The sequence below is a fragment of the Hakea prostrata genome, chromosome 8 (assembly GCF_041222555.1).
Source record: "Hakea prostrata isolate BN-2017 chromosome 8, UWA_Hpros_2, whole genome shotgun sequence".
In the NCBI taxonomy this organism is placed as follows: domain Eukaryota; kingdom Viridiplantae; phylum Streptophyta; class Magnoliopsida; order Proteales; family Proteaceae; genus Hakea; species Hakea prostrata.
Window position 1 is genome coordinate 20,717,458 of NC_142607.1, and position 15,975 is coordinate 20,733,432.

Genomic DNA, 15,975 nt, shown 5'->3' on the forward strand with positions numbered 1-15,975 from the left:
GGTCCACTGGTGATATTTTTGGGAAAACAGGACTTGTGATGGGAGTTAGTGGCTTCAGTCATTTTGAATTACATGAACTTAATCTAAATTCAGAATGCATAGGGATTAGCGAGCCAAAATCCACAAATGCAGACTCATTGGCAGCTAGTATGTAATAATTTGGATGTGGGTGTCATTAAATCTGATAAGTTGGTTTAAATCTAGCAGAAGGCTGGAAACTGGCACATTGTTGCTGATATCAAGAATTGCACTCCCATTCATTTAGTCTGCTGACTGTCTTTTCAACATCTTTAACAAGATCTCAATCTTTAGTTAACTTATCATGAACATGTTCACCTTGATCAGAGATTACTTTGTGTATAACATGTACTGATGGAGACATTATTTCATTCTTAGGGCCTTGCCATCAGCACTTTTCAGGTTGTCCTGGTGCCAACTATTGTTGGAGGTAAGCATGAGAAAGGAAATTGCATGTAGTCCTACAGAGTAACATTGTTGCTTGACCATCAATAATATCTCATTGCGCAAATTATTATGAAAGTTTGTAAACATTAAAATGAAATTTGGTTTTCGTGTCAGTGTTGTCAAATGAGTTTTTCCCCAAATTCACTGCACGAATAGTCACAGTCACACCGCTGATAGGGGTTATCCTTACGACATTACTTTGTGCAAGCCCAGTAAGTTTACTAAACACTTGATCAATGTGGTTTTAGTTGGACATTTGAACTTTCTTTGGGGGGTTATATTTATTTGAGGAAGCTCCACCAAAGGAACTCATAAGCTTGCAATGCCAGCTTTACCTTGAAAAGAAAAACTGATTGTAGCTTGTTTTCCTGCAAGATTGGGCAAGTTTCTGATGTATTGAAGACTCAGGGAGCACAGCTATTATTTCCTGTTGCTCTCCTACATGCTGCTGCATTTGCTCTTGGTTATTGGCTTTCAAGGGTATCATTTGGTGAATCCACTTCCCGCACTATTTCTATTGAATGTGGGATGCAGGTATGCATCTTTTCCAAATGTTCTTTTTCATCATTTTTATTTTAGTATGCCTACAACTGTGAAACTGGGACAGGAGAATTAAAGAAAGATAATAGACCTAGAGTTGTTTAGATTCAATATTTATTTTATGACAAAGTAGCGACTAACCCGTGATAACATGGAGAAGAAGGAAAAAAGGAGGAGGAGGAGAGAGAGGCACAGCTCATTAGATTCGCAATTCTTATTTATATAAAGTATGGCCCAAAAGGAGTTAGAAAGCAGTGGTAGAAGCCTTCATAAAAGCTAGGGATATAAAATTAGGAACTCGTAAAGACGGGGAAATGTAAGACAGGGAGAAATGTAACTTAAATAAGAAAGATACTGTTCATGACATTGTTCATGTGAACAGTGCTTTGAACCACTTAATTGATACTTGTAAACTCCCCCTCAAGGGGGAGTATACATATCAAAAGGCTCTAATTTGGAATAGCAAGAAAAACATTGAAAGCTAAAAACGTTGAAAGCTTCATCAAATTTGAGGACAAGCAGCACTAGCAAACCCTATTAAAACTTAAATAACTTCACTCAACAGATAGTCATTAGTAACTTCAATAAATAGTCTTCATGTTGAATGAACAATCCAATAGTGAGAAAAATAGGTAGTACGGAACATGAACCACACCCATGAGCATAGCAACAACAACAAGATCAAAGGCACTATCCAAATAATGTCAGTTGTAGTAGTAAGTCATTGTCTCAAAAGTGTAGCATCTTTAGTGGCCACATCACAAGAGGTAGGTAGTAGGTAGGAATCTTCACAAGGGAAGATGAAAGTGCAGCTCCAATGTCCATAGTATGCACATAAGCTCTTTGCAAGGACGGCCGGTAGTAGATAATAATTTTGCTCAACCAAAGATAGATCCTTAAATGAAGTTCTCTAATGATAAATAGGCAGTATAGGTGATGTGAACATAGAGACCCCCCTTTGCCGAACCCTAGGTGGAGCCCCCAACATGGCCTCCAAGAAGCCCCCTAGAGCTGGCCGAACCACCTAGAAGGGGTATTTAGGTTTAGCCCTCTTTCACTGGTGGAATTATTTTCAGTTTTATTTTCTAGAGTTTGTGTTGGTTTTTATTTCTTAATTTGAGTTGTGTTTGAATTGGTTAGGTCGTGGATAAGATAAGACTCCTAAATAAAGAGGGTTCCTATCTTTTACGAGGGTTTTTTTTTTAAGTGGAATTCCTTAGATAGAGTCTTAAGTTAATTAGTCTTTTATTTTCAGCATTTGTCTTTAATTGCTAGATTCCAAATCAAGAGTCCATGTTAAGTGGTGGGATCCTTGTTTGTTAAGGAATCTCAATTAGTCCTAGAGTCTTTTGAAGGCGCTATAAATAGCTTAGTATTCATTGTAATTCTTCAATTCTGATTATTGAATGAATTGATTGAGTTTGAGGATCATTGTTTCCTAGTTAAGGGGGCCATGGTTGAGTAAGAGATTTGTTCAAGGATCAACAATCTAGCATCAATTTTCAATTTCTTCTTCTTTAGCCTAGCAAGCTACAAGCATTCGACAAGCACCCATAGCTAGACTTAATAACTCACTAGCCTTATATAGTGGATGCTGCAACTGCTTTCTCATCTATTTTGTAACTTCAGTCATGATCAGAAGACAATGAGGTGGTGATTCTTTTAGGTACCTAGGTGAAATCGTAAATAAAAGAGGTGATATAGAGGATGTTCTTTCCCAAAGAATTAAATACGGTGGATGAAGTGGAGAAGTACGTCCGGAGTCTTGTGTGATCGACGTATTCCATTAAAGCTTAGGGAAAATTCTATAGGACCGTCATCCGTGCTATAATGTACGGTGCAGAGTGTTGGGCTAGTAAAAAGAATCATATTGATAAACTCAATGTAGTAGAAATGAGGATGCTAAGATGAATGAGTGGCAAAACTAGGAAGGATAAGATAAGAAATTATGCTATTAAAGTTGGCCTAGGAGTTGCTCCCATAAGTGATAAGCTTTGGGAAAGTCGTTTGAGGTGGCACGGCCATGTTCAACAGAGACCTATAAATGTTTGTGTACTAAGAATTGATATAATCCTGATTAAAGGAACTAGAAGAGCTAGGGGTAGACCTAAGATGACCTTAAGAGAAGTGGTGAGAAAGGATATGCATAGCTTAAGCCTTGTATCTAGCATGGCCTCAAACAGAACTGACTTGGAAGGCAAGAATCCATGTAGCCGATCCCATTTAGTTGGGACAAGGCTTGTTGTTGTTGTATATGGTGAGGATGATGTAACCAAAGTCTAGGGTTAGCCCAGAAGCAGTCTTCTTGTGAACCAGCAAAATAATTAGGGATAAAATAGTAAACTAGTTTGCTGTTATGAACCAATTTTTTAAAATTTTTTTTATTGGGGGGGGGGGTTTATAGAGCTCTATTTAAGATCATGAGAAACTCATAGGTGGAACAAATCCACTAGCCATGGAGAGGATAGAGATCATTCTGTCACATGCAACACTGACAACTGAGCCACAGAAGCACATTAACCCACTAAAACCCTGAGCCCGAGATTCACATTAACCCTAACTTTATCCAAATTCAGACCATCCACTTCCCACTGATGTAATCATAAGCGTAAACAGATCCTAGGGATGCTGCCCAGCACCCTATGGCCCAAGAAGGAAGGCGAACCTGGGGAGGGGTGTTTTGGTCATTTTGGGTCCCCAGGTCAAACCCAATCTGACCTAGTTTGATTTAGAGTCCTGTTAGGAGTTTAGATCTACTTCTATTTTTGAATTTGAGTCCTTGGTTGTTAAGTTACAAGTTACAATAGAGTCTTAGTCCCTTTAGGAGTGTCAAGTTGGAATCCTATTTCAAATTGGATTCCTTCTTAAATTTAGATTTTAAGTTCTTATTTGAGTAGGAGTTCCTTAAACAAAGTTCCTTATTTGTTTTGTTTATAATTTGAGTCCTAGTGTCATTATTTCAATGTAAAGGCTACAAATAAATCCTGCCCCTTGTATTCAAAACAGTTGGTGATTAATGAAAAACTGAATTGAAGGTAGGGGTTTCGACGGTTTGGTTTGGGGTGGTTTTGGGCTGAAAAACACCAAGCCCAAACATGGCCCATTTGCAAAATAATGGTTTCAATTCGGTTTCGGTTTGTTGCAGTTTGGGTTTGGGTTGACTAATGATTTGGGCTAACAGTTTGGATTCGACTTGAGGCGGTTTTTTGACCATTACCATTTTCGAATTAAAATCAGATGGGTTTACGATCTTACAGTCTTACCTCTTGGGCTTAAAGCACAGAGTTTTGGCCCCACCTTCGACAAACTGCATCTGAAATCCTGGAATGGAGATAGCCCAACCCTACACTTCCATTGAGCTTCCCTAAAAAATTCCAACACCATAAAGACCAAAGAAAAAACAGAGGTTCTCCTTCAGGGGAAAGAGACAGCAAATTATCTTTAATTGAAGGAATACTAGAAGTCTTCCCCACATTTCTTTTCTGTTCCTTTTCTTATACATTTCAAGATACAATGAAATTTTGGATGAACAAAATGGCAAATGATCCAAAGAAAGCAAAGAAGATAAATGGTATATCCATGTAATATGAGCATTTAATATCTGATGGAAAACGAAGTTCTGTTTACAGTGCATCCTTCTTCCGAATCCATAACCAACAAGGCCAAATCAGACACTAACAACATCCCAATTACAGTAAGAAAAATTGGGTTTCTATCTCACAACTCAGAACAATTTCTCCCCCAACTTTCAACACGCATTCTATTACATTCCTTTCCCTTTCCCCTTCTTGGGTGAACCTGCCCCATTGCCCGAATCCAGGAATGGTGATGTCTCGTCCTGACATGGGTTCCCTAAATGGGTTTAATGGAACATGCCTAGGGCAGGTAAAAACTTTTATGTCAACCAAACACACCAACACTAGACACAAATGCAATCAAAGAACAAACCTTAAGACCCAATGAACAACATCAGTATCAAGCCCATGATAGCCAGCAGCTGAATTTTACACTGCCACTATCATCAGTTACACTTAGGCATGAAATTTCGTAGAATTTTGGAAGGTTAGTGATTCTCATGTAAAAGGGTTTGGCTGGAACCTAAGTAATGGGTTATAACGGGTTGAAAATCCAATGCGGTTCAGTTCAGGGCTGGTTTGGGCCATGCAGTTTGGTCTAACAGGCCACACATGGATTGGCCGGAACCAGCCCGAAACTGTTAGGTTTTTGTCACCTCAGCCCGTAGCCTGCCTATTAAGCTTTGGTTTGGGTCAGTTCAGGCTATAATGGGCTGGTTCCGATCGGTTTTAATGGTTTGGGTTACAAATTGACACCCTTAATTGAAGGAGAATCGTGGAGAGTTGAAGGCTTCCAAGGAAGAAACCTGTAACACCTGGGAGCATTCAGATTTTCTGCGATTTCTTTGAACAGTCCTCTTCATCAACACATAAGTACACCCCTATCCCTTATCCCTACCCTCTCTACCCATTCCTCCTTGTGCAACCCTTCTCCCCTCCCTTCTCTCCTCGTGGCAACAGCCCCTCCTTCCAAACCCCTAGTTCTTCTATATTTATAACCCCCGCCCCCAAATCCCTTGCCTCTTAGGACCACCTCCCCTGCCCCTTACTCTCACTTGACTCCCATCTTCCACCCCTATCTCCTCACACAATCCTACAATTCTGTGCTACTCTTCTCCACAAACACCCTGAAACCCTAAACTTCAAATGCCTACCATCTAGGATACCTCACCCTCTTCCCTCCCTTAACACTCAACCCCTATCCCTACGGTAGCCCATCCTCTAGAAACCTTAGAGACTGTGAAACCCTAATTGCCTAAACCCTGGTTGTGGGAATTAAATCTGAAATACAAATTCTGTCAAAACTGATTTTGTTCCCTCAGTTCCCAATCTATTACAACCTGGCTGAACCATTCCCTTTCCCCAACAACCCTGAGTTACCCCAACATCTCTAAAAACTCTTGTTGCAGGGTTTAGCAGCCAAAATCCCTTAGCTGCAGGGTGTATCTACCCCAAACAGCTGCTGTCCACCTTTGGATTGCCTTAAAATGTCTAATTGCAGGGGTTAAGAACCCTAATTTACTCCTAATTTCAAATTGAATGATCCTGTGATTTGGCCCTCGATCATCTTCCTATCCATCTCCCCCACGCTCAATCCTAACTAGAGACCTAAACTCTAAGCTTTACATAGTTATTTTTTTGGGGTAAACTCTAATCCTTAAAAAAAGTGATACAGAACACTAGGATTCACCATATACTAAACCAGAAATTACACTTCCTACTATCAGTTTTAGCCCAAAGTTGGACTGAAATTCCTAAACCAGAAATTACACTTCCTACTATCAGTTTTAGCCCAAAGTTGGACTGAAATTCCTAAACCAGAAATTACACTTCCTACTATCAGTTTTAGCCCAAAGTTGGACTGAAATTCCCCCAGCAGATAGGCACTCAAACCAAGTTACCCCTCTGTCTTGCCTTCAAAACCCAAATTTATCCTAATCCTTATCGATTTGGTTCTTTTTCTAAGTTTCCTGGCAGCATTGTTTTTTATCTGAGCCAAATCAGTCTAAGGCTGCATCATATACGCTCAGTCACAGAACAAAACAATCACAATGGCACACGTTTCCCCAAAAACAAGGCTTACCTGTTTCAGCAGCACACCATCCATGGTGCACTGGTAGCTTCAGGTACAACCCATATGCTACCTCAAGTTAAAGTATACTACAATTTGGAAGCACTGGCCCCCAATTTAGGCACCACCCACTACTGGAGCACTAACCCCTTTGTGAAGCACCCATTTTTTATTGCGTCAGTGACTATAAAAAGGGGGACTGTGAGAGTGCAAATTAATGTCTAATTTAGACATGTTTTCACATGCATCTTCTGTCTGCTCTATTTACAACTTGAAAGAGGTAAGAATACAATTAAGAACTTACCCACAATGAATTTTGAGCCTCCTTTTTTCTTCCCTCTCTTGCATCTCCTCACACAAGCATGGCTTCAACTGGAGTAAATAAGCATGAAGAACCGTTCTTCATTCTTGTTTACAACCACTAGGTTCCCAGCTAACTTCTATCCTCAACTTCTGACAACCCATGGGTCTCTTCTTGACTGCTCATCACTAACTCTTCTCTTTGATGCGGGAATACCTTGAAATAATTCGGTTTTTTGACATTTCTCCAGACAGGTGATTCGACCTTTCATCCTCAGCATATCCTAAATATTCTATTCCTGTTTGACATGCCTAAAATATATTCTAACATTTTCTGTGGTTTAGAAGTTAAGTCAAGTCCCACTTTGGTGGAGCTTCTACCTTTGTCCAACTCTTTGATTTTCTTTAACTATTAATCTTTGGAGCCGATTTAATATTGAGAATCTTACATACTTAGGATTACAAGATTATTTAAATTTAAATCCTAATATTTGAAATCTAATCTACTCTTCTCCTCTTGAATTCCATTGATGCTTGGATTTATCTTCACATGAGTTTTTCGGTGATCTCCTCTATTCTTTGGTCTTCATTTTGCTTGGAACTGTTCTCTTGATGCTCCTTGCTCAGTGACTCATTCAGTTTTTATTTGCTTGTTAGCACTTGATGTCTTGATATTAGGGAAGATCAAACTGAAGTCTAGTATTTCTTTTTTTTCACTTAACACACATTTCAGGTCACCTAAACAATGTATGCAATAAACAATATTCTAACAGAAAGAAAATCCATAGTCATCCCCATTTAGTCAGGATGAGGCTGAGCTTTGAGTTCAGTTGAATTATTAGACGTTATCAACTACCTCCTGACATTGATATGCCTAGATGCGCCTTCTTCCTAGACTGTATGGTTGGGGAGTCCATAATTTGTTTCAAAAGGATATTGTCTCATTAATAAGCCTGTTATCCTCCCCCCCCCCCCCCCAAAAAAAAAAAAAAAAAGAGAGAAAAAATAAATATAAGCATAAGCCTAAAATCAAATGGCGTGTGAGCATATTGGTTTGCTAGTTTGCCTTAATGTCATATCATACCTTGCATGCTGTTACATCTTTATACTTATATAGTTATTGTTCTGCTATCTATGTATTTTGTACACCAAACTTTTGATAATAAATTATGGATGAGTGATTAGTTGGGTACCAGGGTGGATGAAAAGTGTGTATTTTTGCTCGGGGAAGTGTGTATTTCCATAATTCTTGACAGCTTAAATTGATCCTGGCCTAGAACTATTGTTGGCTATCTAAAGCTTTCGTTTTTAGTAGAACATGTTTTCGTAGTCTTTTTCAAAAACTAAATCATTATGCCTAGGGTCATCCTTATCAATTAAATAATGCTAATAGACAGGCCTATTGATTGTGTGCAATTGTTCATACTGAAATTAAACTTCTAAATTTACAGTTTTCCAGAGCTAATTTTTGTTTCCCCTTATTCATGCAGAGCTCTGCACTTGGATTTTTACTTGCCCAGAAACACTTCACAAATCCCCTTGTTGCTGTGCCTTCTGCTGTCAGTGTTGTTTGCATGGCGGTAGGGTTTTTGCTTACTTTTGAAATTCATGATCAAGATTGTTCAACCCCCCCCCCCCCCGAAATTTCTTTATTACTTCTTTTCTGGTTTGCACTTTACTAAAGAGTTAAAATCAAATTCTCCCTTCCACTTTGGGATGGTGTTTACAGCTTGGTGGGAGTGCTCTTGCTGTATTTTGGAGGAACAAGCCAGTTCCAGCTGATGATAAGGATGATTTCAAGGAATAAAGTCACTTGCCTTCTGCCTTCATATAGGGTACTTATTTGATTTCTTGATGAATGCTTTTAGACACTAGTGATAGCTCAACTTATTTTCCTGTGGAGAACTGTTTCAGGTTTGCATTTTTTGCGAGAATGATAATCTAGACTAATTAGTGGGAGAATTCATCTGTTCAGGACTTGGAAAATATAAAGAAAAAAATAAGAAAAATTTCTGATGAAACTCTTTTATGTTTGTAGATTCTATTGTTACAATTTGGCTTAGTCCAATTTCTACTAAATCAAGTTACTATATTTTCCGTAGGAGGAAAGAGATAGACACGGGAAGTGATAGCGTATGCAATGCAGCTAGACAAGAAATTCAATTTGTCCCTTTTTTTTTGGGGGGGGGGTGGGGTGGAGGGAGGGGTGTTATGAGGGGAGATTTTGGGGACACCCCAAATTATATGGCAAAAGGCATAGGCACCGCAAAACTGTACCAAATTGGCATAGCCATCTCCAAATATCACTTGAAATTGTATAATAGCACATTCTGTTAGTATTTTCTGTTAATGATTACAAAATTTTATAATCCTAAAATTACCCCTATGTTTGATACGATACAACCTATAAGGGATGCCACACCAGCAGCTACATCAGCAACCAATCCACCAAGGGCTCCTCCACGCCGAAGCTATCGTGTAACCAAACAACCCACCTTTTTGAAAGACTATGCCATGTGATCGGTTATAACAAATTCTGTTTTGATATAGCCAACTCGAGTATATTCGACTCTAGTAGCTTCTTCTATACTCAGTAATATAAATGTATGAGCGTACGATAGAAAGGCAATGAAGTATTTTCCTTAAGCTTTCTCAATTCTTCTCTCTGTCTTCTTCTTCTTCCTTCTGAAACTTTTTACTGTTGCTTTGCAACATTGGTCCGACCTGCCGGATCGATGACGGAGAGAACGAGAATGGGGCAAATCGATGAAACTATGAAACATGTTAGTGCTACAATAGCAGAACACGAAGAGAAACTAGCAGCATTGCAAGCAGTGATGAATGCCCAACATGAGACTCTTACTGAACAGAGAATGACACTCTCTGAAGTAGTCTTGCGGTTAACAGCAATCGACGGAAGGATTGAACAAGCACTACGGTCACCATCCACGCCTGTATCTCAGAATCGATTTGGATCTTCTTCAGAGATCCCATCAACACCGGCGACTGGATCGATTCAAACTCGAACAATCTGACTGAATTTTCCCCTCTTCAATGGCACAGATCTCACTGGCTGGACGTTCAAGGCAGAGCAATTTTTCGATTATCACCTCACACCTGATGACCAACGATTACGAAGTTCTTCCTTCCATATGGATGGAGAAGCAATACAGTCGTACCAGTGGATGTATAAGTCCGGTATTATCTTATCATGGGAGGCATTCAAATTAGCTATCGTTCGAAGGTTTGGTCTAACTCCATTCGACGATCCTCGGCTACATTAGCCAAACTCACTTAGATCACAACAGTAGCAGAATAGCAATCTCGTTATGAAGCCTTGGCGAATCAGATCAAGGGACTTCCCACCGATTTCTTGGTAAGTTGTTTTGTCTCAGGCCTTAAAACTGATATTCAACATGAAGTTATGGCAGCTAGACCTGCAGATATGGCAGAAACGGTGGGACTCGCTCGGTTGTATGAGCATAAGTTGCTGGAAGGAAGAAGGAACTACTCGCGGGTACTTCCGATTTATGCAAAACCACCGCTGTTACCAACTCCACCGGGGTTTAACAAAGCACTTCCATCTACCAGTAGCGCTCTGCCGATCAAAAGACTCACACCAACAGAGATGCAAGTCCGAAGGGAGAAGAGACTTTGTTACAACTGTGAGGATCCTTTTACTCCGGGACATCGCTACAAAACACGGCAACTCTACTTATTAGAATTTGAAGAAGGGGATGAACCAGAGGAAACCACTGTGGTGTCTTCCGATCCCGTTTATGTAGCGGAACCAGAAGAGATGCAGGAATTATTCTCCATGATGGGAGTCAATTCTCCAACCACATTACGGATGACAGGCACGGTTTTGGGACGCTCCGTTCAAGTTCTTGTTGACGGTGGAAGCACACATAACTTCATCCGAAGTGAAATAGCCCGCAACCTAAATCTGACGATCGAGGTTTCTCACAACATCTCTGTGGTGGTGGGAGATGGGAACCGCATGTTAGGGGAAGGAATAATTCGCAATATCAATCTTACTCTCCAGGGTTATTCCTCAATTCTTGAAGCTCATGTGTTACCCATTTATGGCGCTGATCTCATTTTAGGGGTACAATGGATGGCTGAGCGAGGACCCATTACTTTTGACTATCAACACATGACGATGCATTTTCAGCATGCTGATCAAAGGGTGGTGTTGACAGGGGCTACAGAAGAGGTACCAATGCAATTGCAATTTCATGGGCTAAGAAAGCTTATTGCAGCCCATGAGTATGACGTTCTATACAAACTTGAATTGGATCATGGTGCAACTCAGCCCACACATGACTCACGCCAAGAGCTTCAACTCTTACTGGATCAATATTCTGAAATATTTCAAGAACCACTGGAGCTGCCACCGGTTTGGGCCCACAAACACCACATTCATCTTCAACCTGGAGTTAACCCTGTTAACGTAAAGCCCTACAGGTACCCTCACTTCCAGAAAAGTGAAATTGAGAAACAGGTGACGGCGATGTTGAGCACAGGTATCATCCGCCCCAGTATAAGTCCTTACTCTTCACCCGTTCTTCTCGTCAAGAAACGCGACGGCACTTGGCGTTTCTGCGTGGATTACAGAGCACTAAACGCAGTAACCATCAGAGATCGATTTCCAATCCCCACAGCAGATGAACTCTTTGATGAACTTCATGGGTCTATATTCTTTTCTAAACTAGACTTACGGTCTGGCTATCATCAAATTCGAGTCGCCACTACCGATGTTGAGAAAACAGCCTTTCGCACACACGAAGGACACTATGAATTTCTTGTGATGCCCTTCGGACTCACCAACGCTCCGTCAACATTTCAGGCCACCATGAATCATCTATTCCGGCCTTATCTCCGACAATTTATTCTCATTTTCTTTGATGACTTGCTCATTTACAGTACCAGTTGGACAGATCACCTCCGTCATCTTCAAATTGCACTTGGAATTCTCAAACAGAACCAGCTATTTGCCAAGTTGAGCAAGTGCGTGTTTGGCACCGAAGAGGTCGAATACCTTGGGCATATCATCTCTCACAAGGGTCTTGCTGTGGATCCGCAGAAAATTGAGGCAATCATGTCTTGGCCAGTTCCGAAAAATATCAAGGAGGTACGCGGGTTCTTAGGCTTAACAGGTTATTATCGCAGATTTATTCAAGGTTATGCAAACTTGGCAGCACCATTAACCAATCTTCTGCGCAAGGCCGATTATCACTGGTCTTCTGTAGCAGCTGAGGCTTTCCGCACCTTACAATCTAAACTGGTAACGGCACCTGTATTAGCATTACCAAATTTTCACGACCCATTCATGCTTGAAACAGATGCCTCTGGCTCTGGAATTGGCGCCATTCTTTCTCAATAGGGGCGGCCTATATCCTTCTACAGCCACAAATTGTCACCCAGAATGCAGGTTGCCTTAACTTATGCTCGCGAAATGTATGCTATAACACAAACGGTAGCAAAATGGCGGCAATATCTCTTAGGAAATCGATTCATCATCCGCACTGACCAGCGAAGCTTAAAGGAATTGAATGCTCAAATTATTCAAACACCTGAACAACATTTTTGGTTAACTAAGCTGCTCGGCTTTGATTTTGACATTCAGTACCGTCCTGGCCGAGAGAACCAAGGTGCAGATGCACTCTCTAGGTGTCCCGCAACTGCTCTCCATGCTCTGTTCACAGTAACTTCCAAAGCAGACTTGTTACAGCAGCTCAGAGTGGAGACAGAGGCCTCTGTCGAACTTCAACAAATTATCCAACACCTGCACAAAGGCGACAATACTGCTTCTGAATTTATTTTTCGACATGGGTTTTTACTACGGAACAATAGGTTGGTCTTACCTTCCAATTCTTCCCTATGCCAGCAATTTCTCCATGATAATCATGCTTCACCGGTCGGAGGTCATGCTGGTTATGTTCGCACATTAAAGAGGCTCTCAGCAAATGTCTGGTGGTCAGGAATGGCCAAGGATACATGATAATTTGTGGCTCGTTGTCAAGTGTGTCAACAACATAAAACTCCCCCAACATGCCCAACCGGACTCCTCCAACCACTGCCAGTTCCAGAAAGGGTTTGGGAGGAAATTTCCATGGATTTCATTATAGGGTTGCCAACGTCATGTGGCAAGACAGCGATCATGGTGGTGGTAGATCGTTTAACAAAGTCCGCACATTTCAGCCCACTCGCCACTGGCTTTACCAGCTACATCATTGCTGAAACATTCCTATCAGAGGTTGTTCGGCACCATGGAATTCCCCGATCTATTGTAAGTGATCGAGATCCTCTGTTTCTCAGTAATTTCTGGAAGGAATTGCATCGACTCCATGGCACCACCCTCTCCCTCAGCACTGCCTACCATCCACAGACCGATGGCCAGACTCAAGTAGTCAACCGGACCTTGGAGATGTATCTCCGTTGCTTTGTCTCCGAATATCCTCATCGCTAGGCGAAATTTTTAATCTGGGCCGAGTATTCTTACAATACTGCTTACCACTCTGCAATACAAACCACTCCGTTTCAAGCACTTTACGGCCGCGAACCTCCATCTGTGGTTCGTTATCTGCCTCGCTCCTCGTTAAACGCCACGGTCGATGATGAATTGCAGACCCGCGACCAGCTTCTACTTGATCTCAAGCACAATCTGTCGAAGGCTCAAGACCGTATGAAATTGTAGGCCAATAAACGGCGTCAGGATTTAGAATTTGCTGTCGGCGACTGGCTCTATGTTCGCCTTCGTCCTTATCGCCAGCAAACAGTCGTCCGCCATTTGAATCAAAAGTTGGGCAAGCGTTACTATGGCCCCTTTCAGGTTACAGAACGAGTGGGTAAGGTCGCCTATCGCCTGGATCTTCCACTCGATTCTCAAATCCATCCTGTTTTTCACGCATCTGTGCTCAAACCCTGTGTCGGTCTTCCTCCACCGCCTTCAGCTCCTCCTGCACTTCCACCACATGATTTAACTCCAGCTGCAGTTCTTCAAGAACGACAAATTCTGCGTCACGGCAGTACCATACGTCAGCTTCTCATTCAATGGATGGGTTTCCCACTTGAAGACGCAACTTGGATAGACTTCAACGTCTTTGGAAGCTGTTTTCCCCAATTTAACCTTGAGGACAAGGTATCATCTGATGGGGAAAGGAATGATATGATACAACCTATAAGGGATGCCACACCAGCAGCTACGTCAGCAACCAATCCACCAAGGGCTCCTCCACGCCGAAGCTATCGTGTAACCAAACAACCCACCTTTTTGAAAGACTATGCCATGTGATCGGTTATAACAAATTCTGTTTTGATATAACCAACTCGAGTATATTCGACTCTAGTAGCTTCTTCTATACTCAGTAATATAAATGTATGAGCGTACGATAGAAAGGCAATGAAGTATTTTCCTTAAGCTTTCTCAATTCTTCTCTCTGTCTTCTTCTTCTTCCTTCTGAAACTTTTTACTGTTGCTCTGCAACAATGTTCTTGTATGTTTATTGTTTAGCTCTTAATAGAAATGAATTTCCCCTTCACCCATTTTCTCTTCCCCAACCTGCAACCTTTTCTTCAAACAAAGGGACATGTTTCAAACACGAGTCTTCTGGTTCATTTTATGGGCTTAAGAAGAACAATAAAATCTGAAGTCGGAAAGTGAAAAAGAAGTGAAGAAACAGAGAATGTAGCAGTTCGAATAAAACCAACTTCATGGATCCTAAACCATGCAATTCCTTGCAAAACTATCTTTGTTATTTCCGCTAACTTCTCACGTATAAAGGGTAGAGTAACATTATACACGAATCCCCTCAGGCCTAGGGGCAAGGTCCTGCCTTATATTTATCTTACGCGTAAAAGATTATCCCCTTAGGATGTAGGATGTAGTCAAGGTGTAGATAAGCTGGCATGGACAAACCTCAGTCAACCTCAGTTGCTGAAGTAGGTATCTACAATCCAAAACTCATATTCCTAGCCAACCACTGAACTTTCTTAATGATCATCTAAACCCCCTGAGTTCCTCTTTCAAAATCCAAACCTTGCGAATCCAAATGCTAGATAATCCAACGCAGTTTCTTTCTTGCCTCTTTCAAATCCCTAGTCTATCTCAAGTACAACAGCTGAAAATCCAAAACGTATTAGTTTCATGAACACTCACATCCACCACCCAATTCCAGGAAATATATAGTTTCTTTGAATAAAAAGATACAAAACCAATGGGAAAAGAAGTAATAACTACCAAACTCCCTGTCTTTCCATGTCTTATGTTTGTATACTATTATTGGAGGCACTTGATTAACAAACTCCCTAGAGAAAAACAGACATCCTTATAAAGGTAAAAAAATTGTTCTAAAACTGGTCTTGGCTAGGTATAAGACTAGACATTTTTATCTTTTTGTCGTTTTTCGCAGAAAGGAAATTTTTTCAAGCGGCAAAGTCAAGGCAAAAAAACAAACGTCCACAGAGTCATGAAGTGATAGACTGGGCCTTCCTAGCTAGATGATCACCCACTAACTTGATCTGTCAAGACTAGACTTTCTATTTATATGGTTATTGTATGTGGCTAGGAAAGTTTATGTCAATTGATAACTATAATTTGCATATCATTTATATTTATAGAGGAATCTGGTATAAATCCCTTTTATGATGCTCTTCGTTGTATAAATATAAGTTTTATACTTGTTAGATTACATTGCTCCAACACCCTAAAACAAAGCCCTTTAAACACTGGTTAACCCATTTTGTCTATGGGAAGCAAAGGCACAGGAAAGTTGGAGTTTCATTGGACAAGTTATTCCAATCTGTTACTAAATTTTGTTAAGTTGTTACTTTTTAAAATCTCAAAAATATTTAGGAAAAGAAAGCAGTTGGGGTGATAGGGAAATTATGAGGAGTTATTGCAGAATAAGTCTACTAAAGTTATGTGTGGTCTTTTCAGCCCCATTATACATAAGCTTATAATAGTCCTTACATATCACTAACCATTCTAATAGAATTGCAGCCATGCTTTTCAAAGTGAAG

General features: G+C 40.7%; 1 protein-coding gene across 6 annotated transcripts in view; it reads left to right on the forward strand.

The window, feature by feature from the left end:
- The window catches only part of LOC149007408 (sodium/pyruvate cotransporter BASS2, chloroplastic-like), a 119,517-nt gene that overhangs the window by 53,787 nt on the left and 49,755 nt on the right, over window positions 1–15,975 (forward strand). For 2 of the 6 annotated variants that reach the window (XM_089165720.1, XM_089165718.1), the window contains exons 9-13: window positions 397–448; window positions 580–677; window positions 841–999; window positions 8,442–8,531; window positions 8,681–8,786. In XM_089165720.1, the coding sequence (XP_089021846.1) occupies window positions 397–448; window positions 580–677; window positions 841–999; window positions 8,442–8,531; window positions 8,681–8,758 (477 nt within the window). In that variant the 3' untranslated portion in view covers window positions 8,759–8,786. The other 4 variants (XM_089165721.1, XM_089165717.1, XM_089165719.1 and 1 more) reach the window with 4 other exon arrangements.